Here is a 27,952-nt window from a genome sequence, read left to right on the forward strand (position 1 = left end):
CAGGAGGTCAGGGTTTGATCCAGGTCAGGGCACATGCCCAGTTTGTGGCGCATCCCCAATAGGGGGTGTGCAGCAGGCAGCTGATCAATGATTATCTCATCATTGATATTTCTCTCCTCCCTTCCTCTCTCTGAAATCAATAAAAATATATTTTTAAAAACAACAACTACTTGGATTTCTGGAGCCAAACTCCAGATCCAAATCTTCAATCACTGGGACCCAGGAATCTGCATTTTGACAAGCTATCCATGATCATTTCCATGCAACATCATATTTTAAAGCTGTTTAGAGAGACTGTCTCTGTTAATATGTGTTATTTGATAAAAGCCCATGTGATTCTCATGCTCTCCATTAGGGAAGGGGAGCAAGCTCTCAAGAATCATTGATTTAACATTTTTCAACTTATAACTAAGGAAAATGAGATTCAGAGGGTAGAAAGGGGAATACCATTTGTTGAGTGCTAACTATGCCACACGTGGTAAGTAGAGCTTTATAGTTGCCTAATTTTTTAAAATATATTTTATTGATTTTTTACAGAGAGGAAGGGAGAGGGATAGAGAGTCAGAAACATCGATGAGAGAGAAACATCGATCAGCTGCCTCCTGCACACCCCCTACTGGGGATGTGCCCGCAACCAAGATACATGCCCTTGACCGGAATCGAACCCGGAACCCTTCAGTCCACAGGCCGACGCTCCATCCACTGAGCCAAACCGGTCAGGGCGTTGCCTAATTTAATCTCACAACTTCATGAGGTAGATACTATTAAGCTAATTTTACAACCGAGGAAACGGGCATGGAGAGGCTAAATAACTTACCCAAAGTTGGTTCGGATCCAAGAACTCACATTCTTGGCCACTGCTTCCTCAGCAGCCCTATAGGAGGTGAGCAGAGGCCACCACTCACTCCTTTTGGGCTAAATGTCCTGTCTGGGCCTCACCTTCCTAATCCACAAAATAAGCTGGGGTGGGTGCATTCAGTGATTTCCAAGACACTGAGAAGCTCCACATTGTACACAGTCTTCTGGCTATTTTCCTCCTCTGGCCACCTTCTCTAAATGGGTTCCAACTGCAAAAGACTCGGTCTCTTCTTCTCAGAACACCCCTACATTTCTCTTTCCTTCTTCACTCCACTTTAGATTCCTAAAGCAAATAGAAGAGAGAGTCCCTTAGCCAAGAACCTCTCGACAATCCCAGTCCCAGAGATCTCTTAGAGAGATGCACCCCCTGCTCCCAGCTGCGCCCTCTCCTGTTCATTTTGCCTAACTGCCCAGGGCTGGGTTCTCCCCACCACCACCACGCCCTGATAAAGATACAGTAGCCTCACAGGATAGTACTTAAAAACAAAATAGCATTCTGCAGTTCTTAAAGGTTTTTACTTACATGATCCTGTTTGGTCCTCACATCAAACCTGCCCGAAAGAAGAATTGTCCCATTTTACAGAATGCTCAGAAACAACATGATCCTGTAACAACCGTGGATGATGCTCGGGATGCTTCTCTGTGCATTGCTCCCACCTGCATACACTACATCTGCCCATGGATGCCCACTGGATTCCAGAATTGAGTGCATCTTAATGTAAGACCTCAGGGTCCTTAGGTGAGAGGAAGGCAGCATGTGGGCATTGATTAGCTGTGAAATCAGCACCAGTTGTCTTAGAAGTTTAGAAAAGGGGGGGTTATGGAAGAGTAAAGAAAAACTGGATTCATGGATGGCAGGGCTGGGTTGCAGTAACCATTCCCAACACTATCCCCAGGAAAATTCTGCACCCATATGCAATAGCCCCTGCAGTAGGTGATGGTGGCTGCAGGTGACGTGTTGTTGTCTTAAATACGGAACGCTTCACTAACTTGCGTGTCATCCTTGCTCAGGGGCCATGCTAATCGTCTCTGTATCGTTCCACTTTCAGTATATGTGCTGCCCAAGCGAGCACGCAGGTGACATTTTTGAAGAGGTCATTGCACACACTTCACAGGCACAATAGGACTTCAGCCCCTCTGATTCACTCCCCCTCTTTAGGGCTACTTTGAGATACTGTTTCAAATTGGAACCCAGCACTTAGACTGAGGGGAGGATGCTGATATGTTCAGACAATGCTTTAGGGACCTGGTTAACTTCACAAACCCACTGGCGTTCCTGAAGGTTGGCAACCTCTCTTAGCCTACATGGTTGAAGAGGAGCAAAGAGTGGGGAGAGGAGTGAGGGGAGGTTGCAACGCCATCAGAAAATGAGTTCAAGAATTACTCATGGCCCTCTGCCTACTCAGCTAAGGGTTCCTGGAAGAGTGAGCTGGTGGTGCATTTAGGCAAACTTTCCTGTGTAACCACTTCAGTCCACAGGAGGCAAACATTCCTTCTGGCATCCAGGTCCCAGCAGCCTCCGTCCCACTGAGGAGATTTTTAAAAAACCCCAAATATCATAACTGCCGCCCTTCTCGCCATCCCCTGGCTGCAATACCTTGGCTCGGAAAACAGGCCGGTCACCGAGGCTGGCGGTTAGACACACTCCGCACACCTTGCTTCCTTCTCTGCCTCGGCGGAAGCACTGCAATTAGACCCGGGAGTAGCCCGCCTGCCTGCGCCAAACCTCTCGCCACCCCCGCAGACACCTCGACTCTTGACTCGCCGCCCCCGCTTCCTCCTGCTCTCGGCCTCCCCCTGGCTGGGGCAGCAGTGAGCCGCGCGGGGTGGCGCGGCGCGTGGGCGTGCTGCGGGGCGACCATGGCTGTAGACTGTTACCTCCGGTTCCCACAGTAACAATCGAAAGCCACGGTTGCCCTGGAGACGCGGGGGCGGGGCGCGCGGCAGCTCCAGTCAGGCTGACGTCAGGACCGAGGTGGGGGGGCGGCGGAGGACCCGGCGCTGGACCGCTACCGGGCGGTGCGATGCGCGTGTGGGCCGGCCGCCCCTCGCAGCCCCTGGGGACCGGGGAAGGGACCGCCCGATGGCCGAGCTCGCGCCGGATCAGCACCGCGGACAGCGGCCGCCCGAGCAGCCAGCTGGGGGCGGAGGACTCTAGGGACAGAGGGCCCCGGGTCCGCGGTCCTGGGGCGGGGCCAGGCGTCGGTGGCCGTGACTGGAGACTGTTACTCGGGGCGGCCGGGCAGTAAGCAGTCTGCAGCCAAGGTGCCGGCGCGCTGCCCGGGAGGGGGGGAGGGGAGTGCCTCTGTCGCCCGCAGCTGGGGGCGCTGCTGCTCTTCCTCCCCCGCGTCTCCCGCCTTTCTGGGCTCCCATGCTAGCCGACAGGCACGCGGCCCTTGACGTCAAAGCCCTGTGACGTCAAAGACGTCCCTGTTGAAAGGCACTTCCGCAGGGGGGGTGGTCGGTGGGGTGGAGCGGGGCGGTCCTGCCGAGGCCCCACCCCCGCCCGGTCCTGAGAGAACAGCTCCTCGCGCGAAGGCGAGAGGCTGTCGATGTGCGTGTGGGCTGGCCGACGGGGCGCAGAGGGACGCGGGGGGCCGGCCCGACGGGTCGGATGGGGAGGGGGCGCCCCGGAGGGATGCAGGGCGGGGGTCCTGAGAGAGCCGCAGCGGGTGCCCAGCTCAGCCGGCGGGGGCGGCCAGGCTGAGTCACCGCGCTGCGGGGAGGGAAGGAGGGGTGCGTCTCCCGAGGCACCAGCATCTTCGCCCCACTTTCCTGGGGGGATGGCGCAGGAGCCCCAGGTAGGACCGCGGGCGCTCTGGGGCCCGTCCTCTGCTCGATGCTCCTCCGAAGGGGCTGCGTCCGCCTCCGGGCGCGGGCAGGTGCTGCACAGGGTTCTGCGTGCGCTCTGCCCGGGCTCCGCCAGCTGCGGGTGAACCCTCGCCCCCCGCCCCCTCCCCACCCCACCCCCACCCGCACCCCAAAGGGGCCCTCCCACCCACCCCCTGCCGGTCTCCTCCGGGCCCTCCGTCCGTGTCTGTCGCCCGTCGGTCGGTCGGCCCCGCTTACCTGTCCGGCTGCATCGCGCCCGCGCGCGCTCGCCTCCCGCAGCCCGGCTGGCGCGGCGGCTTTTATAGCCGCGCGTAGTACTCGTGCGGCGGCTCATTCATGCGGCCGGGCTCCTACACACTGACGTGCTGCCGACGTCAGCAGGGAATTTAGGAAATGGGAATTGGGGCTATTTATAGTGGCGAAGGGGGGGGGGTGTGGGGACCTAGGCGATGGGGAGGGCGCCCGGAAGCAGGAACAGGGAGGGGAGCCCGTGCCCCCCGTACCGTCTACAAGGGGTTAACTTTCCGGAACTGCGGGCTGGGGGCCTGCGGGAGGTGGCGTGGGAGGGCAGCCGGGTCCCAAACTGGGACACCTGGGACACAGCCCCACCCCGCCCGGCCTTCCTGGTCCTCACCTGGCAGTCCCCACTCTCACACCTCGGGTCCTGGACCCAAGGGCTCGGTGACGTCACAAGATGTCCCCCAGCGGTGGCGGCCTTATATTCCAGAGCCCCTGAGGCGTGGATCACTGGGGTGGGGGCAGGAGATGAAGCTGGGCCCTCGGAGCAGCATCCAGAGCTGTGCTGTGGGGAGAAGTGGGGAGCTCAGGGGTCTTGGAAGGCTTCGCAGGAGGAGGCTGGGCCTGGAGGGAATGCCCAGTGGGGGTCCAGGTACCAGTGGGAGCTGGAGACCCCAGGCAAGGCAGGAAAATTGAGGACAGACAGGCACGAGGCCCTTGGACTCCCCAGAAATGAGCGGGGGATGGGGGGGTCCTCTGTGGGGAAGTTGGGCAAAAGGTGTCAGGAGAAGGGGGGTGAGAGGGAGAGAAGCCTCAGCAAGTGGAGGGGGGCGTCAGTTTCAGAGCCTGGCACCCCGCAGGCCGAGTTTAGGACCCATCTGTGGAATAATGGGCATTGGCAGAGCTCCTATGAGCGGAAGAATGAGCGAAGGAGACCCGGGGCTCAGCAGCTTGGCAGAGGGGGCTCTCAAAAGTGTGGCAGAGCAGAGCCCACTTCTGGGAGAAATTAGAGTTCCTGGAGGGCAGAATGGCAGGAAGGGGACATGCCCTGTGGGGCAGAGTTCCCCTGGGCAGGAGCAGGGAAATGAGTGATCCTGGCCCAACTTAACTCCTCAGTTGAGGAGGGCTCTACATGGGGGAGGGAATGTGTTCAGAGAGAGGAGCTGGATTGGGGTGGGGAGAGGGCAGGGCCAGGCCAGACGGAGGGCAGTTAGGCTGGGGGCAGTTCTGTAAGGCCCTCCATACAGATATAAGGGCAGCTTGAGGGTAGGGGCTGGGGCAGGAAGTTGACTTGGAGATCGGGTATCCGGCAAGAGTGTTAAAGAAAAACAAGGAGCCTGCTGGCTTGGCTCAGTGGTTGAGAGAGAACCTATGAACTAGGAGGTCTCGGTGGTTTGATTCCAGGTCAGGCCACATGCCCAAGCTACGGGCTTGATCCCCAGTGTGGGGCGTGCAGGAGGCAGCCAATCAACGATTCTCTCTCATTACTGATGTTTCTCTCTCCCCCTCTCCTCTCCTTTCTGAAATAATAAAAATATATTTAAAAAACAAAAAAGGCCCTAGCCGGCTTGGCTCAATGGATAGAGCGCCGGCCTGCGGACTGAAAGGTCCCAGGTTCAATTCCGGCCAAGGGCACATGCCTGGGTTTTGGGCTTGATCCCCAGTGGGGGGCGTGCAGGAGGCAGCCAATCAGTGATTCTCTCTTACCATTGATGTTTCTATCTCTTTCTCCCTCTCCTTTCCTCTCTAAAATCAATAAAATATATTTTTAAGAAAAACAAGGACAGCGGGCACAGCAGGCACTGGGGTGGGTTCGCAGTGGACAGACTCCTCCCCTGCAGGAGGCACAACGAGAAGGGCTCCTGGTGGCGCTAGGATCTGGCCCCTCCAAGAGGATAAAAGATTACAGCAGAGAAGGGGCCAGAGAGGTTCTCACACTCTTTGGGAATCTGGCCACCCTGAGTCCTTTTTCTGCTCCAGGCTTTGTCCCAGAGGTATCTTCTTCAGGAATGCCTTCCTGCCTAGGGAAGGAGCTCCTATTCATCCATCAAAGCCCAGCTCTAAGAACACTTCTGAGGAGCCCTCCCGCCTCTCCCCAGCTCTCCCTCTCAGCGGACAGCATGCCCCTCTGCCCGTAGAGGCTGGCAGCTCCGGAGCCCACCGTGTTCATTCTCGGAACCTCACCGCTTCCCTAGTGAGGACACCACGGGGAGCCGGAGGAGAGGAACTGGGATAAGAATGACCCAGAACACGAGTGAACGCAGGGTGAGGGCGGACTCGGGATGCGGTGAGAGTGAGCAGGACCTGCAGAGACCCGTAGCCATCGCCTGGCGCGAGGCCATGAAGTCGCCTGCGGAGGAAAGGGAGCCTCCTGGGGGCTATGGAGCCCTTGGTGTTTGTCTGGGATCGAGAGTGGCCGCGACCGCGCCCGCGCTCCCGCAATGAATGACTCAGCCACTACCTCTAGAGGAGACTTGGGGGCTGAGAACCGCACGGTGATGGTGGAGGTGGGGGGTGGGGGCAGGGAGCGCGGCCCCATCCGCCCAGCAGCCCCGCGTGGTTGCTAAGCTCTCCAAGGCCTTGGAGAGAAGCGATCTGGGCGAACCTCACCGGTTACTATGGTAACTCTGCGCCCCAGCCTCGGTGCGGCGGCTGAGGAAGGCGTACCCAATCAGAAGCTGCAGGGGTTCTCGGGAATCCACTCCCACCCCTCACGTGTGGGCGGGGGTTAGGAGGTGTGGGGAGGAGGCGGAGCGTGGGCCGCAACGAGATCTGGTGCCCGCCACCAGCCTGATGCAATGGCTGGGCAGCGCGGGAACACTTCCGGAGTAGCTCAGCCAGTGCCAGACACCAGTGCCGGATCCCCTCCCTCCCAGAAGGGGAGTCACCTGCAAGAACAGGGCCTTTACCTGGGGTGCAGGACTTTGCGGAGGGGGCACCCCAGGCTGCAGGCCTTCTTGCCCCATTTCTCTCCAGTCAGTGGGTTGGAGACGAGGTCGTCCAATCGGGTTTCTCAGAACGACTCACTTGGGGAACCTCGGGGCTGGAGTCACTTCCGTAGGACCCTCAAGAGGCGTCCAGCCATTCCCAGTCGAACATCCTGAGGTCCTTCCAGAGACCAAGTTCAGGGCGAGCTGTTTGGGTAACCGCTCTGCCCAGATTCACGGAGGATCCTACGTGGCAGCCCCAGGAGTACCCCAAAGAGCCGAACTTGGCTCTCGGAAGGGGGCAAGTGTGTGTCTGTGTAAACATGCGCGCCCATTGGTGTCAAAATCTGGAGAGGATCTGGCTGCAAATGAGCTTATTCTGTGCATACCTAACCCATGTGTATGAGTGAGGGTGGGTGTGCTTGGGGTGGGTATAAATCAATGGTTCTCAACCTTCCTAACGCTGCGACCCTGTAATACAGTTCCTCATGTTGTGTGACCCCCAACCATATAATTATTTTTGTTGCTACTTCATAACTGTAATTTTGCTACTGTTATGAATTGTCATGTAAATATCTGATATGCAGGGTGTATTTTCATTGTTACAAATTGAACATAATTAAAGCATAGTGATTCAACACAAAACAATATGTAATTATATATGTGTTTTCCGATGGTCTTAGGCGACCCACAGGTTGAGAATCGCTGGTATAAATAGTCCCATCCAGGAATGTCTAAAGAGAGTTAACCGAGATCTTGTCTATCTTCCCCCCCCCTTACGATTTCAGAAACTTCCTTTCCACCATCTACTGTCACCAGAGTTCCCTCCTTGAAAGCAGGACTTCTTCGAATTGGGGCTATGTGAGAATCTGGAAATATGTACACGGAAGCGTTCAGCACAAGACCCCGGGATGTGTGTGGCTCTTATGTCCGGGACTTGGGTCCCCAAGTGGGCAATCTGGGAGGGTGATCTTTTCGAATAGCCCCCCTTCCCGGATCCAGCTGCGCATCTGCTAGCCCTCCAGCCCAGGTGCGCGGGAGGGAGGTCGTGGCTGTGCCGCGCAAAGCTCCGCGTTGCCGCGAGGTGGCGCCATAGTTGCAGCAGAGCCTGCTGGCCCGGGCCGCTCCAGATAAGAGTGTGCGGAAAGCGCGGCGGGGCTGAGACGCGACCAGGACGCGGGGAGGACGGACCAGCAGGACAGACCGACCGGGGGCCCGGCGGGCGGAGGGCAGCGCAGCGCAGCCACGTCCCCCCTGGATCCGCCGGCAGCCGGGCCCGGGGCTTCCGACATGCCCCCCAGGTGGGTCCTCGGGTTGGGGACCGGGAGGGACAGGGGACCAGGACAGCCCGGTCCTCGCGCTCTAGCCGCCTCGGGTGCATCCTCCGGTGCGAGCGTCCCAACGCGGCTGGCGTTCAGAACTTCGGGTGTCTCCCTTAGAGGGTTTAAGACCACCGGATCGCTGATCTGCTCCGGGTTCACGGCGGGGTCAGCAGCCGGGGCCGGCTCTGCCCGCACATGGGCTGGAGAGGCGAGGAAGGGGAGAGCTGGCGGGTGGGGCTGGCAGGGGCGCTGCCCTGGCACAGCTCGGCTCCTGGCAGCAGGGCGGGTGGGGCGCCGGCTAGGAGCTGCCACCGCCGCGGGGAGGGAAGTCTGGCGCGGTTGCAGGCGCAGGTAACGGGCCGTGAGGCCCTGCGGACCAGGCGGGGAACAGTGTCGGGCCGGCGAGCTGGCGGGCAGGGCAGCCCAGGGCTCGGTTCAGGCCCTGCCGCTGCCCGGCTGCTGAAATGGGGGGCGAGAGGAAAAGCTTGGAGTTGAGGGACTGGGGCTGGCGCGCCCCTCCCGGTCTGGCTGAAGTTGGGAAACTTTTTCCTAAGTTTGGGCGGCGGAGTTCCAGTGGAGAAGGGGCCGAGGGGAGCTGGGGAGGGAGGCGCCGGGCCGTGAACGCAGACCTAAGGCCGAGGCCGGGCCGGGACTCGGGTGGGGCGCAGGCCGGGGTCAGGGCCGCAGCCGGCTGTGCGCCGTGCCCGCCCGGGGCGCTGCCCCCTCCCTCCCCTGGGAGCTGCGTGGCTCCCCCTCCCCCCCACCTGCTTCCTGCCTCAGCCTCCTGCCCTGATATAACGCCCTCCCCGCGCCGGGACCCGGCCTTCATACTCTGCCCGCCACGGCAGCGGCTGCCTCCGCTCGCCGTGCGGTGCCGCAGCCGCCGACCGGGCCCCAACTAGGGCCTGACAGCCCCGGGCCAGGGCGGCACCACGGCGGCCCCAGCGCTCCCCTCCTCCGGATCACTTCCCCCAGCTGGGGCAACTTCTCCCGAGGCGGGAGGCGCTTTTCACTCGGCTCCCTCAGATCCCAGTTGGGCAAACTCCTCGGTCCTGAATGACTTTTCCTGAAGCGGACATTTTCCTCAAATCGGGTAATTGTCTCTGAAAGGGTCACTTCATCCAAACAGTTTTCCTCTTCGAAGCCCCCAGGACCCAGCTTGTGTACCCGGTGCCTCCGGGCAAGGGGTGCAGGCCAGCCTGGCCTCCTCTCCACCAGCCACTCTTCTGCTCCTTCTGGTCCGGTCCAGGCGCCCACACTCGGAGGCTACTCATCCTCCACCAGTGCCCAGGCTGGTGCTCGATGCCTCTGCCCAGTTGAAGGGAAGGGGAAGTGGAGGGGAGAGGCGCTGGGCTGGGAACAGGCAGCGAGGGCTCCTGCGGCCCTGACCCGACTGGTGTGTATCCCCGCAGGAGATTGTGCTGGGCAGACGATGCTGGACACGATGGAGGCGCCCGGCCACTCGAGGCAGCTGCTGCTGCAGCTCAACAACCAGCGCACCAAGGGCTTCTTGTGCGACGTGATCATCGTGGTGCAGAACGCCCTCTTCCGCGCGCACAAGAACGTGCTGGCGGCCAGCAGCGCCTACCTCAAGTCCCTGGTGGTGCATGACAACCTGCTCAACCTGGACCATGACATGGTGAGCCCGGCCGTGTTCCGCCTGGTGCTGGACTTCATCTACACCGGCCGCCTGGCTGATGGCGCAGAGGCTGCAGCGTCGGCAGCAGTGGCTCCGGGGACCGAGCCGAGCCTGGGCGCTGTACTGGCCGCTGCCAGCTACCTGCAGATCCCCGACCTCGTGGCGCTGTGCAAGAAGCGCCTCAAACGCCACGGCAAGTACTGCCACCTGCGGGGCGGCGGCGGTGGTGGCGGCGGCTATGCACCGTACGGGCGGCCGGGCCGGGGCCTGCGGTCTGCCACGCCCGTCATCCAGGCTTGCTACTCGTCCCCAGCCGGGCCTCCGCCGCCGCCCAGCGCCGAGCCGCCGTCGGGCCCCGAGGCCGCAGTGAACACGCACTGCGCTGAGTTGTACGCCTCGGGCCCCGGCCCGGCCGCCGCACTTTGCGCTCCGGAGCGCCGCTGCTCTCCGCTCTGCGGCCTGGACCTGTCCAAGAAAAGCCCGCCGAGCTCCGTGCCTCCCGAGAGGCCTCCGGGCGAGCGCGAGCTGCCTCCGCGCCCAGACAGCCCTCCCAGCGCCGGCCCCGCAGCCTACAAGGAGCCGCCGCTCATCCTGCCGCCGCTGCCGCCACTGCCCTTCCAGAAGCTGGAGGAGGTCATACAGCCTCCGGACCCGTTCCGTGTCGGCAGCGCCAGTCCGGGACCCGAGCCCCCCGGCCGCCCTGACGGGCCCAGCCTCCTCTACCGCTGGATGAAGCACGAGCCAGGCCTGGGTAGCTACGGCGATGAGCTGGGCCGGGATCGCGGCTCCCCGGGCGAGCGATGCGAGGAGCGCGGCGGGGACCCGGCCACCTCGCCCGGGGGGCCTCCGCTTGGTCTGGCGCCGCCGCCGCGCTACCCGGGCAGCCTGGACGGGCCCGGCGCAGGTGGCGACGGCGACGACTACAAAAGCAGCAGCGAGGAGACTGGCAGCAGCGAGGACCCCAGCCCACCCGGCGGCCACCTCGAGGGCTACCCATGTCCCCACCTGGCTTATGGCGAGCCTGAGAGCTTCGGCGACAACCTGTACGTGTGCATCCCGTGCGGCAAGGGCTTTCCCAGCTCTGAGCAGCTGAATGCGCATGTGGAGGCGCACGTGGAGGAGGAGGAGGCACTATATGGCAGGGCCGAGGCGGCTGAGGTAGCGGCGGGAGCCGCCGGCCTCGGGCCCCCTTTTGGAGGGGGTGGGGACAAGGTCGGTGGTGCTCCCGGCGGACTGGGCGAACTGCTGCGGCCATACCGCTGCGCGTCGTGCGACAAAAGCTACAAGGACCCGGCCACACTGCGGCAGCACGAGAAGACGCACTGGCTTACCCGGCCCTATCCATGCACCATCTGCGGGAAGAAGTTCACGCAGCGCGGGACCATGACGCGCCACATGCGCAGCCACCTGGGCCTCAAACCCTTTGCGTGCGACGCGTGCGGCATGCGCTTCACGCGCCAATACCGCCTCACCGAGCACATGCGCATACACTCGGGCGAGAAGCCCTACGAGTGCCAGGTGTGCGGCGGCAAGTTCGCCCAGCAACGCAACCTCATCAGCCACATGAAGATGCACGCCGTGGGTGGCGCAGCTGGCGCAGCTGGGGCGCTGGCGGGGCTCGGGGGGCTGCCCGGCGTCCCTGGCCCGGATGGCAAAGGCAAACTCGACTTCCCCGAGGGCGTCTTTGCTGTGGCCCGCCTCACAGCTGAACAGCTAAGCCTGAAGCAGCAGGACAAGGCGGCCGCGGCCGAGCTGCTGGCGCAGACCACGCACTTCCTGCACGACCCCAAGGTGGCGCTCGAGAGCCTCTACCCGCTGGCTAAGTTCACCGCGGAGCTGGGCCTCAGCCCGGACAAGGCGGCCGAGGTGCTGAGCCAGGGAGCACACCTGGCTGCGGGGCCCGACGGCCGGACCATCGACCGTTTCTCCCCCACCTAGGGCGCCCCTTGCCGGCCCGCCTGGTCGCTGCCGCGTGGCCCCGGCCCGCGCTCCCAGGGAGCGGCGCGGCGGCAGCGAGCAGGCAAACCTCGCCGGGACAACCATAGTAGCAGCGGCAGCGTCACCGCAGTGGCGGCGGCCCCACCTCCGCGGCCTCACCTGGCCTCACTGCTTTGTGCCTTAGCCCGGGGATGGGGGTGGGTTGGGGGAAGGGAGATTTATATTTTTGATATCAGCTTTGACCAAAGGAGACCCCCGGCCCTTCTCCGCCTCTTCCTGTGGTTCGTTGGCCCCCTCCCCCGGCTCCGTGCTGCTCTTGGGGGTAGGGGTGTCACTGTTGGGGCGCTCCCGGCCCTACCTCCGGCCCTTGCGACCACACCCATTCTCACTGTGAATCTCCCCGTTGGGGTCGGAGCGTCGGGCAGGGTTAGGGAGCTGGGAGGGGACTGAGCCGGCCGGAGGGCCCCCTGCCCCCCGCTCCCGCCCGCCCCGGGACTGATAATGTGAAGTTCCTCATTTTGCACAAGCGGCACTATCCCCAGGGCCAATCCTCCCCTCCCTCTGAAGTCAGAGGGCTGAGACAGCCCGGTCTACCCGGTCTCCCACTCCTGCGGTGTCCTCTCCCCCTTCCCCGAGGCCCCGGACCATATTTATTGCATGCTCCCCGGGCAGCCCCATCCCCGAGCCCAGGCAGGGCTGGGCTGGAACGTGGTCTCTTTAGCTCCCTCCTCCTCTTTTGTATATTTTCTACCTTGTACACAGGCTCTTCCAGAGCCGCTTCCATTTTCTATACTCGAACCAGAAAGCAATAAAGCAGTAACCAAGGACCCTGGACCCTGCAGCTCTCTTCTGCCTTGCACTAGGACCTGGTGCCAGCACCAAGGGGGGTGGAGGGACCAGACACAGGGGCAGAGCCTCGAACCTTCCTCCCTCCCCAGTCCCAGAGACAGATCAGCAAGAGGTCAGGTATATCTCATAACTAAAAATTTATTAAGGAAACAAAACCAGTGCTGCAAATAGGACAGAAAGGAGAGCTGGGTCTCCCACCCACCCAGTCATTAGCCTTCATCCAGGGCAGAGGATCTCAAAGGAGGCTGGGGACATTGTACCCAAAGAACCTGGTTTTCTGAGGCCCTGGGAAACTTATACCCCCAAACCATTGGCTGTGGCTCCCCTGTACAGTCCGTCCTCCTTCTGGCATACTCTCGGGCCTCGGGAGGGCACAGCCAAGCTCCCATCCTCTGGGCAGGCTACATATAGTTAGGGGTTCTAAGGGATACCCCCACTGGTCCCATCAAAACTTAATCCTGGCTTCTCGTCAAAACCCTGTCTTCCCCGCACCTCTGTTCCTGGGTTGAGAGAATGAATACCCAGTGCAGTAGGAAGCCTCCTGAGTGAGGCTTTGAACACAGGTGCTAACTAAAGAGGCAACAAAAAACTCAAAGGCCCTGTGTCAAGCTCTTCTAGGGAAAGCTAGAAATCGGGTGCAAACTCCAGGCTAGGCAATGCTCTCTTCCAGGCACGAGCCTGGAAGATTCTCGTAGCACAGGGGCCTGGGAAAGAAGGCTGGGGAAAGGGGAGCTTAATTAGGTTCCTGGTACAGGTACTGAAGGAAGAGGGAGATTCAGAGTGAGAACACCCATGGCAAGGAACTGAGGTGAGATTGAGGGGACCAGGAAGGTGAGAGGGATCAACTAGAAAGAGGAGGGGGGGTGGGCTGATGCAGGGGGGAGAGAAGGAGGACAAGAGAGAGGAGGGGAGAAATGAGAAAAATCAGGAAATTTTGTCCAGTGGGAACTAGAGCAAAAGGAAGGCCAAGGGGAGAGGAAGCAGGCAAAGGCCACCCAGGAAGCATGGGCCTGAGACCAGATGTCCCTTTCCTCTAGACTCCTGACCATCCACGGGGAAGAGGGCAAAGTGTAATGGACCCAGATTGATAAGGGCAGGAAGAGCAGCAGGATTGGGGGGGGGGGTGTTTGGGGCAGAAGAAGTGGGGATCTAGGGCTGCTGTATGGAACATGGTGTCCACAGCCCAACTTAGGTCCATGTGAGAACCCAGGCCTTGAGGGAAAGACACCCCCTGGGCACTCTCTTCATGGCGTGGCCAAGCCCCTTGGACACGTTCAGCACAGGGGTTCTGATGGAGATTAAAGGGACCCGTGACTTCACCTGCATCTGATGGAAATTCTAACCTCCTTAATCCATCTCCACTTGAGAAAGTGGCTGACTCCCGAGGCTGAGAAAGCCTTCCCCCAGCCCTTTAAGTAGGGGAGGGAGAAAGACTGAGAGCATGGGCAGCCTATCTAGCTCGCCCACCCGCTGTCACTGCAGCCAGCCACCTCCCTACTCAATCTTGACAGCCCAGGAGGGTCCCAGCAGCTTCCGCCCAACCCTTGGGAGGGGCTCTGTGAGGAGCAGCTCCCCCACAGCACGGCCACGGTGTGGGTTGGAAGAGGATGGTTTATTGTCTGGGTGGTTTGGTGGCTCAGGCATGTGGGCATCTTCCGTGCTACACTGGGCACCTGGTGGCCTCTCAGGAGCGGTTCCATGGGGGGGGGGCCCCAGCGTGGCCCCCTCAGCCCACCTGGGCCCACGCGAGGAAGGCCGGGATGTCCCGCACAGGCACGTTCCTCGTCAGCGCCTTCACACGCAGGTTCCGGTCATCGGTCAGCAGCACCACCTCCCGCAGCAGCCGAATGGGCTCCTCTGTTGGCACAAGAGGGCAGAGAGCCTCTCTGAGGCAGGAGACGGACACTGCCAGCCTCTCCTCTCTCTGGAGGGGAACATGGTCCTGGGGGGAGGGGTGCATGAAGGCCAGGCATTTCTTGGCCCCTTCCACAAATCCTTTCCCTCAGGCAGATGATCAGCTGAGGACGCCCCTCCCCTGCTGGCTTCGGGAGGGCCATGCGGAGAGGCTGGCCTCCTGCTTTGGACCCCTGCCTCCTGCACAGGACTGTGCTGCCTTGTGTCTTGAGAGCTGCCCAAACCACTGGCCTCCACACAGCCGCTCCCAGCACTCTGAACCGAGGGAGCAGAAGCAGCCCCTTTCCTCCCACTCCTACTACATGGCTGGTCCTGGACTCAGAACACTTGTCTTCTACACATCCTCTCCCTCCAAGGCCAGCAGGTCTTAATACCCTGTTAAGACGTAGAAAACAGTATCCAGGCCTCCCAGATGTGAGGAGAGGGGTTAGCTCAAGGGAGCTCTGAGGGAAGGGCAAAGAGGTCCTTGGCAAAGTCATACGAAGGTGGTCCTGAGGCTACAGTCAAATGATTTCCTCTATTAAATAAAAATAAGCCATGGTGAAGAGCACAGAAGAGGAAAAACGAAAAGGTAAAGCCAGGCTCATCCTCCTAGTTCTCTCCCTTCCTGTGTCCCTGCCTTGCTCCCGGGTAGACCTCTGTATGCTTCCAGATTTCTTTATACACATTTACAAGTATATATATATTTGTTATATAAGCTTCCCCCCACAACTTGACAATCATACTAGCCTTACTTACTTTATTCAAATTTTATACATTTTAAAGATCTTTCTATATGGACACAAATGGCCTTCATTCTTGTTAGAGGACTTTTAGCAGGAAGTCGTCCACCATCTCTCTTCCCCTAATTCCCTAACCCTTTAATGTACTGGGGAGAACTTAAACTGGGCCAAGTACTCACACAGTGACACCCCCACCCCTGGCAAGGCCCCTCAGGTGGCAAGTCCACTCCTCAGTCCCAGGCTGGGTGCTTCCAGACGGAGGCCGGCAGACAGGGAGGCACAGGGAACATCCTGCGGGGCTGACTGACTGCGGGTGCTGGCTGGGCTGGGGGATTGCAAACGTCCATGTTGGACCTGAGCAGTTTCAGGCTTTCCAGCTCCAAGCAGGGAGGCTGAGAACTGGCTGTCAGCCTTGGGAGCAGTTGGGGGGAAGGAGGAGGGAGAGGCACTTGAGGCTGATGGTGGAGAGAGAAGGGGAGAAGTGAAAGGAGGGTGTGATGGGAGGTGAGGGGCTGTGGTGGGCGAGAGGGAGAGGAAGGTGGCCATGGGTAAAGGGGATGCTCTGAGACCACTCAACTGTCTGGGTCTGACCCTCTGGGGTGTGTGAGTGCAGGGTGGGGTGGGGTGGTATCTTGTGCGGTGCTGTGTGGGACTCCCAGCTGGCTGCCCGAGTCTGTCTGCAGCCCCGCCATTCCTGCCCTGGGACTCAGACCAGGAGAGCCCCAGGCTTTAGGTCAGCCAACCGAGGCCCAGCGTTGCTGGCAGGGGTCTTCAGGGGTTTCTGTGGATACTTTGAGACATTTTTAACAATAAACATCCTCTGTTTTGACACTGGTAACTTCACTTTGTTAGAAACCAGAGGCAGTCATCTTGTCAGGCCCCATCCGCCATAATCCACATGATTTTAAAATTCAACATCGTTTACATATAAACATTTGGTGACAGTTTCTCTGTGAATCTGACAAGTTAATCTGCTAAGAATTCACACTGACAAATAGGGTTTGATTACACCAGCCGTTGCTGATGTAATTCTGATAGGGGTGGACCTCAGGATGGCAGTGGGTTCCTGTAGGCTGTTTAGGGTGAAGTGGGGGTGGGGGGTGGGGAGACTAGTATGACCAAAGCCAAAATGTGTCTCTGCTAAGAACGAAACAGCTCTGAGGCTGGGTGGGGCCGCAGCAGTATCTGTCCCATACTTCCCAACAAGGCCTTCTGCACGCCTGCCTACCTCGCCCAGAAGGTGCCCCTCTAGGAAGCTGCCTGGGAGCAGAGCTCAGGTTCCCGTTTGACTTAGCCTGGACTCCTTTTTACCCTTGAATGTTCCAAATCTGGTACTAAGGGACAGTAGGTGCAAGCCCTGTGGCAGGACCTGTCTGAAGAAGAGCAGTGTGGACTCATTATCAACCCCTGGTACAGAGGCCGAGGCAGGAGTGAAGGCTGCACTAACGTGGGTGGGAGGAGCAGTAGGAAAGAAGTCAGCCCCCAGACCAGCCTGGAAGCCACGGTTAAGAAAATGAGCAGAGGTGGGTGACGACTAAAAGACGATGACAAGAGACTACATATACAAATGGTGAGAATTATCAGCTCTGCAGATGACACTGAGCTATTCCTTCCAAAAGAAATGTCAGATTCCCGGGAGTCAGGAGCAGAAAAACCTGAGTTTCACTGACTCCAAGGGGCTGTACAAGAAGTTCCGGGTTGAGTGAGGAGCTCAAGCTCTCGCCCCCAACTCCAGCCAGCCTGCGAAGCACTGCAGCTTACCGCCGTAGGGAGAGAAGAAAAAACCCACTACTCACTGGGGAAGCACCTCCACCCACGCCTGGCATAGGGCAGACATCAGGGATGAACTAAGAGGATGAGCATGGCCCAGAGCAGGGACCACTGGGGACTGTCCTCGCAGAGCAGAGGGCTGGGCTCAGGAGACTGTGGCCAGAATAAGCTACACTGAATCATAGAGACATTCTTGCTGTCAGAGAACTCACTGAGGACCCAAGAAAGGAAATGGATGCACGCCGAGTGGGAAAGCTCACTGCCTGGGGCTGGCTTCCTGGGCTAGGCCCATTTCTGCTTGGCCCACCTGACATCTCCTAGGGGTGGGGGAACCACGACAGGAGGGTCTGACTGCCAGGAGGGCAGGGAACTAAGCTTGCCTCAGCACTGACCCCCCATTTTTTCAAACTCTCCTACAGCCAAGGATGGCAGGACAAGGTAAAGCCGGGGATGGGTGATCTTGAGGCAGAGGCAAAGCTGTACCTTTGTTGGTGGGCATGAAGTCCTTCGCCTTGTCTTTGCAGTAGTGAAGGCAGCAGGAGAGGATCAGGTCATCGTTGTTACCCTGGAGGAAGACAGTGTGAGGAGTGCTACTGGGCAGGAGGGGGCGCTAGGCAGAGAAGGCACAGATATACTCTGCCTCTGGGGTGCTGGGGAGGGTCACCTCCCAGAGCCCCTCCCATCCATGCCCTGGTGGGTCCAACTGTGCCAACAGTGATCTATAAGACACGAATTCCCATTCCTGGGCCTCGACGGTGGCTGCCCCTCAGCTGCCCAGGTTGACTGACCTTCCTTTAGTCCCCTGCTCCTGGGGACCCTGATCTGAAGGCTGGCTATCTCCCTTTCTGCCAGGGGTCTTACCAGCTGGCCAGTGATGTCCTCACTGCGGAAGGCGATGGATTCGAGTTCGTTGCCACGGCTGGTTAGGGCCCGCAGGCAAGAGTCCCGACTCTCAAATCGCCGCTCAAGGAACTCGATGGACTTCCGGGCCTTTTCCTGCACCACACGGGCATAGCCCCCAGCCCGGTGATCTGTCTCCTGACCCTTGGCCAGGCCATCCAGCTCATTGATCACTGAGGAGATACAGTTCCACAAGGCATCTGCCTCAGCAATCAGCAATTATGTCTATCTTTACCCTAGGCCTCGCTTTCCCAGCCAGCCCCTCCCAGACCACAGAATCCATCCTGCCCCACAGGAGTCTTCCAGGGAAAGTAGAGGACCTTGGGGGGCAAGAAGCATCCCAGACTTTCCACAGTGCTCTCTCTTCTTTCTGCCTCTTCCTCCAGGCCCTGAGCTTCTCCTGGGAGGAACTGACAGGGATTTTCTGGAGCTGCTGAATTCAGAGGAAGAAACCTGGCCCCTCTATTGCATTCCTTAGTTATAGGATCAAACTGAAAGGATCCCTCAGGAGAGGTAAGGGTATGGAGCAGCTTAAAGGGAAAGAGGCACTCTCCCTCATCCACTTGGGCCCCCAACCACAGCAGTTCAAGAGGGGGCAAAGTTCTGTGCCCCATGCCCCAGCAGAGGGCAGGGAGGTTACCAAGTGGAACTCCGTAGTCATGGCCCCACTTGCAAGAGCCCTGGTATTCCCCCAAACCATGCCCTTGGCACATTCACCTCCTCTGATGCTGCACGTGTGTGTGCGTGTGTGTGTGTGTGTGTGTGTGTGCGCGCGTGTGCCTGTCTGCCTGCCTGCCTATGTGTCTGGGACACGGCTTCATTTTCTGGTGAAGATTCTTTCCAAAATTCCAGCCAAAAGCCTGAGGTCAAGTGGGAAATATGCACTCCTTGGGGGCTCTGGGAGAGTTTGGGGTCTGAGGCCTCTCCTCGGTGCAATGATTCATGGCTTGGGGAATCAGCATGAGCATGCTGTTCCATGGTGAGCCTGGCACTCACTGTCTGGGTATTCAGAGACACTTTCTGGAAAAGGCCCATGTGGGAACACACACACACACACGATGCCCATGCTTTCAGCAACCTGAGGCTACAGTGTCCACATAATGTATGGCTGAGGTTGGGGAATAGTGGTGGATGGGTATACGGTACAGCAAACAGAACATCAAACACAAAAAACTGGTATTCCATCCCAAAATCTGCTTTCCTGCTTCCAAACTAAACAGGCTTCAAAGGGGAAGCTTGTTTGTGCTTCTGCACCAGGCGGGGCTTCTCGATGCTGGGGTCAGGCCTAAGGAGCACGGAGCAGGTTAAAGAGCACAAGAAACAAGCAGGGAAGGCTGTTGGCTTAACCCTTTGTGCTCTGGACATGGGGCAGGAGTCTACTGAGGGAGCCTCATTAAACAGGAGCGCCCTATACAGCCCCTGAGAGTCCAAGGTTCAAAGAGGCTGGTCTGGACTGTTTTAACAGAGTTGTCATTTCCCAACGCCCCTGGGGGCCATCTATTTATTCAGCCTGTATCCTCTGGGTTTTCGCATATATTTGCTCCCTATCCACCAAATCTGGCTTTCTCCACGGAACCATAAGCTTCTCCAAACCAAGGGCTGTAGCCCTGCCATTCACTGGAGGACCAGAGAATAAGGAGACCATGTACATAATAGGGGCCCAATCCATGCTGGTGAACTAAAACCCTGCAGCCTGGGATGGTGCCTGAGGCTCCTTTTAAGTCTGAGGCTCCTGAGGTGCCACCTCTCTCAGTCACACCATTTCCTGACCATCTAGCAAAAAAGGTGCCCAACTCACTTTCTTCCCCCTGAACATCTGGAGGAAAGCACAGAGATGCATTATCCTGAAAGCTTTCCCACCCAGGACCCAGCGAGGGAAGAGGGGAGTTGGAACAACAGGATGGTCTTGTTGCTCTGCCTGCTGAAGAACAGAAATCCTTTCCTTAGGTCTAAGAGCCTGGGTTTAAGAGGTTCTGGCCAGGCCACATGGGGAGGGGGAAGGAAGACAGGGAGGGTGGAGGCGGGACGAGGGCTGCTTCAGTGCCAACATTCTCAGGTGGCGCTAACGTGTTTCCCACAACCCCCCAGGGTTCTATAGCCTCTGCAGGGGCGGATGTTTCCTGCCCTTTGTTTCCACCCTCATCTGGCACTAAGACACTTGGGACTGGGAGGGAAGGCCCAATGGAACATCTTGGCATGGATGTCAGAGGTGGCTTGGCAGGCTGACTGCCAGTCTGGTGGCTTTTCCAGAGGACAGGGATCCCAAACTTGCTCCAAGTGGCTGCTGAGAAGGGGACATTAAAAACCCTGGGCTTCCCAATCCTCTCTCAGACCCTCTTCCTCCACAGCAGAGCCCTCAGCTACATTAGCTGTATCAGTTAGATTAGACAGGAGCCCAGAGCCCAAAGCCCATCCTGGGCCTGACCTACCACAGAGCTCCAAGAACTAAGGGTGCCTAGACAGTCTCCTGGAGACAGCCCAGCTGGGCTCATCTGGCCTGAGGATGGAAGCGAGCTAGCTGGGTTCTGAGATGCTGACCCTGCACCAGCACCAATGACCAGACAGTGGTAAGGGCCCAAGTGGCAGGAATCCACAGGCATGAGCCAAGGGCTTGCTCTGGAGGGTTTCTGTCGGCCTGGCCTTAGGGTGACATTGGCCAGAAGAATGCTACCTCGAACCAACAGAATGATCATGAAAAGCTACAAGACAATCAGACCAAAGGCATCTAACCACTTCAAAATCCTCCCAGCCTCCCTGCCAGACCACCCAGCAGCACTGCCGTTATCTGCCAGGGCTGAGTGTTTACCAATAACGGGAACCAGCTTTGCTGTTTTACTGCAAGCTTTATAAGGATAAAAACAAGGGCTGGGCTCATGCAGCCTCTGGTTGCTGGGACACAGGAGTACATTTGCTCAAGCAGTTTAAGCCATGGATCAGCCATAATAATTTGAACTGCTTTGATTATTAAACAATTTTCCTTGCCCCACACATTCCCTACTTCTCTGCAAATCCTGTCTTACACACACAGCAGGGCTCTGCCTGCCTGGCCCCTGGGCGGGGGACATGTGTGTAGAGGGGGCTGCTGTGCACGTGCAGGGCTGCTCTAGCCTGACTCACCGATGAGGGGCACCACCAGGATGTACTTCCTGCTCTCCAGAAGCCGTGCCAGACTGGCCAGGTGGTCAATGAAGCCGTTGGTGTCTGGTACGAGGAACAAGGGTCTGATCTCGAGCTCCATCTGCCTCATCTGACTGTGGTCCTCCAGGACTGCCTACAGGGACACAGAATGGTGAGTGAGCCAAAGAGTGAGCAGGCAGGAGGGTGGGTGAGCCAGGCACTGACTCCACAGTGTGTCAGCATCCTGCCCCCTGAACCTCTTTCCCCTCCAGAAGAACAGCTAGCCCCTGTCAGGCCTGAGGGACAGGCCCACGGGCTGGGCAAAACACTGCAATAAAAATGGACATAGACCAAATGGCCCAGGGAATGGGCGTGACTGAAACCCTGCCTAGGACTGAGAAAGGACCTGATGGTATTCAAAATAACAGGCCTCTGAAAGTAAGACCTTGTGCTAAAAATCTTTAAGGGCGTGTCTGGTTCTTTCTCAATTCAGACACTTTATATATGTACATATAGATCCCAAACAATTTGTATTTCAATTTACTTCACCACGTGTGGTTAAAAAAAAAAGTTAAACTCCAAGACTACACAAAAAAAGTGATGCTGACAACTAGTAATTAATCTCAAAGTCTCCCACAGCAGCAGGAGTCCACACGGGTGACAGATTAGGGCCTGATCCGTATGTTTGCACAGAGGAAAACTCAGATTGATCAGAATCGCCAACTCCCACCCCCCTGCCTCCCCAGCAGTGTCTCCTAAATATTAGTCTTTTGTGTTCTACTTGCACTCCTCTGCCATAACTCTGTACAACCTACACTATTACTTACCTGATGTTTTTCTTTAAATTGACTTTAAGTCAACTCATTTTTTGCTTAGCCTCTTTTTTAAAAAAAACCCCACTGTATTTTATTGATTTTGTTTTTTAATATTTTTATTGATTTCAGAGAGGGAGGGAGAGGGACAGAGCAATAGAAACATCAATGATGAAAGAGAATCATTGACTGACTGCCTCCTGCACACCTCACACTGGAGAGCGAGCCTGCAACCCGGACATGTGCCCCGACTGGGAATAGAACTGTGACCTCCTGGTTTACAGGTTGACACCAAACCACTGAGCCACGCCAGCAAGAGTATTTTATTGATTTTAGAGAGGGAGAAATATCGATTTCTTGTTCCACTTATTTATGCATTCATCAGTTGCTTCTTGTACGTGCCCTCATCAGGGATTGAACCTGCAACCTTGGCGTACTGGGACAACACTCTAACCAACTGAGCTACCCGGCCAGGGCGCTTAGCCTTTTCTTAAGCAATGACATCCATGGTACCAAGGGTGTGACAGCCAAGTCACATGTTTACTAGTGCAAGCTAAATTTCCATAACGGGAAGTCAAAGTGTCCCTTATGCATCATCACTGAAAAACCATCTCGTGTAGCACCTGTGGCCTGAGCACCACACCTTGGAAAGCACACGCCTCGTGCTTGTTAGTCTTATGGCTGTTCACATCTTTCAGGGAAGCTCCATGCACATCTGGAAAAAGCCAATTTTCTCCTGTCTGATAGAGCTTTATGTGTGGCAGTGGCTGTGGGTATGCCTGTCACTACAGAGCAAGGTCACTATTGTGTGGCTTCCTCTTCTGGGGGCCATGGCCAAGAACCAAACTGATTTGCTGGCATCTGCCCAGATGGCCTGCTCCCAGTGTACAGAGCTGGAGGGCACTCACACAAACCTGGCGAGGGCCTGGAGAGCAGGTCCCAGCCCCGTTACGCCCTCTCATGGCCTTCTACCACACACCAGCTCACAGGGCCACAGGCACAGGCTGGGGAGTAGATGTGCGTGCCAAGTGAGATGGGGCCCACAGTGCTGAGACCTGGCCACTAACAGTCAGTGAGGAAGGTGCTCAGGTTTCACTGGCAATGACAGTAAAACTGAAAGGGCATGCCTTTGAATGCTGGGGGTGGCTTCTCTGTGACCTGCTGGGGACCTCTCCCTATGAGTAAGTTGTTGCTGCCACTGCCACCACAGCTGGTGGAAGGCACAAGCCACAGAACACTGGCAGGCATGAGAAATTCGGCTGAGGCCCAGTCTGCTGGGACTACTGCTCTCACCTCATTCAGGGAAAGTGCCACTGCTACTGGCCACCTTCCCAGGGGACTTGGGTCATTCTCTCTCCCCATGGGGCTGCCAACTTAAGGGTGACATTCTGCCAAACTTGGCCTGGGCATTTTCAAATATTTCACTTTTTATTGATGTAATTGACATATAACGTGTAACGGCTTGGGTATTCTGTAAGAACAGCACATGGTCTCCCTCAGGTGCAGCTGACAACCCTCCACTATTTCTCCTTACACTGTAGGAGCATCAGCATCCCTGGTCCTCAGTGTCCCAGCTCCTGGAGTTCTCTACTCAGCTTTCCCACTGCCTGGAACGTTTTTCTCAGTATCATAGGCCCTGAAATATCTTTCTGGGTGAGAGGGACAGAATAAGCACTGACACTGGTGAGGAAGGAACAGGGGCACTGGCATCTGTGGTGACAGGGCCTCAGGGCCCTAACTGAGCAGGGCATCTATGCCACTGCCCCACTGACTCCTTTCACATCTCAGTTTTTCTGTCTCCAGAAATGACACTCCAGCCTGGTTTGCCTCTAAGGAAGTGGAACTAGCTGTCAGTTTTGACCCTGTGTGAATGAGCTCCTAAGACCTTATTCCATCAGACCTTTAGAGCTGGCAATAGGCAGAAGGGCCTTTAGGCCAGTTGGCCAAGGGACTAGCTGGGGGCTAGCTGAGCTACTTGTGTGTTCTGATGACAGGACAGAAGCAAAATCTAGGAGCAGGGTCAAGGGAAGCAGTCTGAGTTCTCCGAGCTCTGGCTCCGGGCCAGAAAGGTGAACAGAGGCCATAGCCTCTTAGGGAAGTGGCAGCCTTGTTGGTTCCCCAGGGGTGGGGTGGGGTCAAGCTGTATGAGGGTGGTCAGAGTTGTGCTGCCATCATCCGGTCCCAGGGACACCCGCAGACAACTTCCCTTAACCTGGCTCTGCCCAGTGAGTCACCACACAACTGCTTCCTGTTCCCCACATGCCCTCATGGAGTGAAGGAGATAAAATGAAGCTGATCTCTCTCCTCCTGGGGTACCAGAGGGCCTTTGACGGGGGGGGAGGGGGTGGGCGGTTCATACCTGGGTCATGAGACTGACCCAGTCCCCTCCAAAGAAGAGCAGACTAAGAAAGGATCGGGAGTCTGCAAGTCCTTTCTGTGGGTGTCTGTGTTTCCGGCCCTCTCTGAGTGGCGCTGTGTGTGTGTGTGTGTGTGTGTGTGTGTGTGTGTGTGTGTTTAGCATTTGCCCTCCCAACTTTTCCAGATTTTACCCGTCAGATTCCTGGCAGCTGTGCACGGCGCCTGTGCCGGCCGTCACGTCCCATTCCAATCTCTGGGTCGCACGGTGAGAGAAGGACACAGGATGCGCAGGGAGTGAAAAAGTGATGTCGGTGGGGAGAGTGCCAAGTCCCCACTCACAGCCATGGGACGCTTGGGGAGAAGGGGAAGCATGCTGCTGTGGAGTTCAGAGGCCGGTAGTGAGATTTATTTTTGTTTGTATGAGTAAAAAGCTGCAGAAGCCTCTGGTACGGGGTGAGGGGGGCGCAACTGGAATGCTGTGATTCAGACAGACTGGCCCTGGCCTGGAATCCAGTGTGCTGACCCGGAAGGAGAGCTGCACAGGAGCTGAGATGAGACTGGCTACAGTGGTCCTAGGACTATGAACTGAGAAGTAGGGGAAAGCTTTAACACTTTGAATCAGACCAGTGGCAATAAGGACTAAGTGGTCATAAAGTGTGAAAGAGAAAAAACTTAATTCTGTTTCTGGGAGGTGCTAAGTAACAGCTTTCTCTGAAGTAATGGAGTGTCCTTCAGCAAGCTGGTGGGGAACTTGGAGAGAGAGAATCCACAATAACATCCAATGAGGAAGCTAACAGCTGCGGGTTTCCAGGAGCGGCTCTTTTAGAGGCTAAATTCCTTTTTTTAAAAAATATATATATTTTTGATTTCAGAGAGGAAGGGAGAGCGAGAGATAGAAACATCAATGATGAGAAAGAATCATTGAACGGCTGTCTTCTGTACAACCCCTACTGGGGATTGAGCCTGCAATCTCAGTATGTGCCCTGACCAGAATCGAACCTGGGACCCTTCTGTCCACAGCTCTATCCACTGAGCCAAACTGACTAGGGCTAAATTCATTCTTCTAGACACTGGGATGGTTTGGGGATGCTAACCCCTTGAAAATTGAGACACTGAGAATTACAAACAAAGGTAATGCAATTAGTTCACACAGGAGTTCTGGGACGTGAAGACCGGATCATGAGAGGTCCTTAAGTTTTCCTTCTCCTTAGGACTCCACAGGGAGCGTGGCTGCTTCCTTTCTTCTACAGGGTGAGGGAATAATTTATTCCTGGGCCTCTCTGGGCGAGCAGAGCAGTGTCTTCACCAGAAACGAGTTTTGTTAACATAGCAAATTTCCACAGTCACCTTGTATGTGAAAGTATCTAGCAAAACGGCTGATACATGTATTAGCAGCTTAACAAAGCTCAGTTTCCTTTCTTCCTGCCCTGCTCCATTTTCCACCTTCTATATATCCAGGAGGTAAATATCTGGGGAAACCACTAGGGAGCAGAGCTGGAGGGGAAGGGGCCAGGCAGAGGGCTGTTCATTTCTATTATGAGACTCGTGGTAGTCTTGTTGTTGTTGGTTTTAACTACACGTAGGTACTTTTAAAAATGAAAAATGGAAATGAAATAAAAAAATAGGAGTTGGTGCCCTGACCAGTTTGGCTCAGTGGCTAGAGCGTCGGCCTGTGGACTGAAGAGTCCCAGGTTCGATTCTGGTCAAGGGCATGTACCTTGGTTGCAGGCACATCCCCAGTGGGGTGTGCAGGAGGCAGCTGATGGATGTTTCTCTCTCATGGATGTTTCTAACTCTCTATCCCTCTCCCTTCCTCTCTGTAAAAAATCAATAAAATATATTTTTAAAAAATAGGAGTTGGTAAGATAACCACCAACAGCACAGGAGGCAATTCCTTCTTGAGCTGCAGAAACCAAAGGGAGCAGATACTGTATTTGCTATAGAAAGCAGAGCCACCAGTCTCCCCGGGGAGCAGGACACTGAGCATGTAAGTTTGGGTGCTCATGAGAAGGTTGTGTTTAGGATCCCTTCTCTGGAGGTCCAAAGTAAGTACCAGAGAGCCTAACATACACTTTCCTTCTTTAAATTTTTATGTATTGATTCTAGAGAGAGAGAGGGAGAGAGAAACTTCTATTTGTTGTTCCACTTATTTATGCATTCACTGGTTACGTCCTGTGTGTGCGCTGATCGAGGATTGAACCCAAAACCTTGGTGTATTGCAACGACACTCTAACCAACTGAGCTACTTGGTTTCATTTAAAAAAACAAAAAACAAACAAACAAAAAAAAAACGGTTTCAGAGAGGAAGGAAGGAGGAGAGAAATATTGATGATGAGAGAGAATCATTGATTGGCTGCCTCCTGCACGCCACCTACTGGGGAATGAGCCCACAACCCCGGCATGTGCCCTCGACCGGAATCGAACCTGGGATCCTTCAGTCTGCAGTCTGATGCTCTATCCACTGAGCCAAACAGCTAGGGCTCATTTTTAAAGTTGTGAGTATGATGACTTGCTTGCTACTTCTGATTGTTTTATGAGGACTGATCTTATTTTCAAACTAGACTGTAAGGAGCTTAAGGAGAGCTGTCTTTCCTTACAGTTTCTCTAACACCTTGCATCTAGATCAGAGGTTCTCAACCTGTGGGTCGCGACCCCTTTGGGGGTCGAATGACCCTTTCACAGGGGTCGCCTAAGACCATCAGAAAACACATATATAATTACATATTGTTTTTGTGATTAATCACTATGCTTTAATTATGTTCAATTTGTAACAATGAAAACACATCCTGCATATCAGATATTTACATTACGATTCATAATAGTAGCAAAATTATAGTTATGAAGTAGCAACAAAAATAATTTTATGGTTGGGGGTCACCACAACACGAGGACCTGTATTAAAGGGTCGCAGCATTAGGTAGGTTGAGAACCTCTGATCTAGATGGATATATCATAGGTGCCCAATAGGCTAAAATCACAGAATCTCAGGATTGAAGGGCACTTTAAAGGTTGAATTTTAGCCCCGTTGGCATGGCTCAGCGGTTGAGCATTGAACTATGAACTAGGAGGTCATGGCTTGATTCTCAGTCAGGGCACATGCCCGGGTTGCGGGCTCGATACCCAGTGTGGGCCGTGCAGGAGGTAGCCGATCAATGCTTCTCTCTCATCATTGATGTTTCTATCTCCCTCTCCCTTCCTTTCTGAAATCAATAAAAATATATATTTTTAAAAAGATTAACTTTTATCTAACTCTTGTTCTGAGAATGCCCAAGAAGTGTGCCCTTTCTTAATAGTAAGCGAGTGATAGGGCTGAGCATGATACCTCTGAACTTGCTCCAAGCAGCAGCCTAAGGTGTTCCAGCCAAAAGGCTGCCAGTTCTATGAGGGAATAGAACCTTGTGGGTGCTGGGGAGCCAGGGAGGCAAGGAGCTGAAGCAAACCGGAGGCCCAGGCCATGGTGTGCGAAGAACCTGGAACAGGCTCTGGAACGGGTTCGAGTGGGGAGGGCGGTTGCCCGGCTCCACAGGCTGATGTGCTTTCCTGCCCTGGCGTGAACGTGCCCCTGGCCTGGTAGTGTGCACTGGCTCCCACCCTGCCTCCGACAGCTAGGAGCCAGGGCTGAGTGTCTGTCTTCCGCTAGCTTCCATACAGGTGTGGGGGGCTCTGTGCATGCCCCATTGTTCCACAGTGCCCCCCCTCCAGCTGGGTGGCAGTGTGAATGGGCTGCAGCTATATTTAGAGTAAAACTCCTGGGGCC

At 56.4% G+C, this 27,952-nt stretch overlaps 2 protein-coding genes and 1 non-coding gene across 16 annotated transcripts in view; 1 reads left to right on the forward strand and 2 right to left on the reverse strand.

The window, feature by feature from the left end:
- Nucleotides 1-1,824: 1,824 nt before the first annotated feature.
- Nucleotides 1,825-1,931, reverse strand: LOC118672502. Its single transcript, XR_004973072.1, has one exon. It is a non-coding gene; the product is annotated as a U6 spliceosomal RNA (small nuclear RNA).
- A 6,069-nt stretch (nucleotides 1,932-8,000) lies between these two features.
- HIC1 (HIC ZBTB transcriptional repressor 1) lies at nucleotides 8,001-12,580 on the forward strand. Of its 2 annotated transcripts, none has more exons than XM_036341052.1 (2): nucleotides 8,001-8,155; nucleotides 9,589-12,580. In XM_036341052.1, exon 2 carries the CDS (start codon nucleotides 9,609-9,611, stop codon nucleotides 11,751-11,753), a length of 2,145 nt encoding a protein of 714 aa, XP_036196945.1. In that variant the 5' UTR covers nucleotides 8,001-8,155; nucleotides 9,589-9,608; the 3' UTR covers nucleotides 11,754-12,580. The 2 variants fall into 2 exon arrangements, with proteins under 2 accessions (XP_036196945.1, XP_036196944.1); XM_036341051.1 differs by lacking the exon at nucleotides 8,001-8,155 and adding an exon at nucleotides 8,168-9,269.
- Nucleotides 12,581-12,720: 140 nt separating this feature from the next.
- SMG6 (SMG6 nonsense mediated mRNA decay factor) overlaps nucleotides 12,721-27,952 on the reverse strand; it is a 220,316-nt gene continuing 205,084 nt past the window's right edge. For 10 of the 13 annotated variants that reach the window (XM_036341029.1, XM_036341028.1, XM_036341027.1 and 7 more), the window contains 4 exons: nucleotides 21,026-21,179; nucleotides 17,870-18,081; nucleotides 17,492-17,573; nucleotides 12,721-14,459 (listed from right to left, as the gene is read on the reverse strand). In XM_036341029.1, the coding sequence (XP_036196922.1) occupies nucleotides 14,329-14,459; nucleotides 17,492-17,573; nucleotides 17,870-18,081; nucleotides 21,026-21,179 (579 nt within the window). In that variant the 3' untranslated portion in view covers nucleotides 12,721-14,328. Of the gene's footprint in view, nucleotides 14,545-17,491; nucleotides 17,574-17,869; nucleotides 18,082-21,025; nucleotides 21,180-27,952 lie in introns of all 13 variants that reach the window. The other 3 variants (XM_036341024.1, XM_036341025.1, XR_004972925.1) reach the window with 3 other exon arrangements.

This window comes from Myotis myotis, unplaced genomic scaffold, assembly GCF_014108235.1.
Source record: "Myotis myotis isolate mMyoMyo1 unplaced genomic scaffold, mMyoMyo1.p scaffold_m19_p_17, whole genome shotgun sequence".
Taxonomy (NCBI): Eukaryota; Metazoa; Chordata; class Mammalia; order Chiroptera; family Vespertilionidae; genus Myotis; species Myotis myotis.

Coding starts and splice junctions, on each gene's coding strand:
- HIC1 (XM_036341051.1), top strand. CDS start 9,233: ATGACTTTTCCTGAAGCGGACATTTTCCTCAAATCGG. Junction 9,270..9,588: donor GGACATTTTCCTCAAATCGG/GTAATTGTCTCT, acceptor GTATCCCCGCAG/GAGATTGTGCTGGGCAGACG.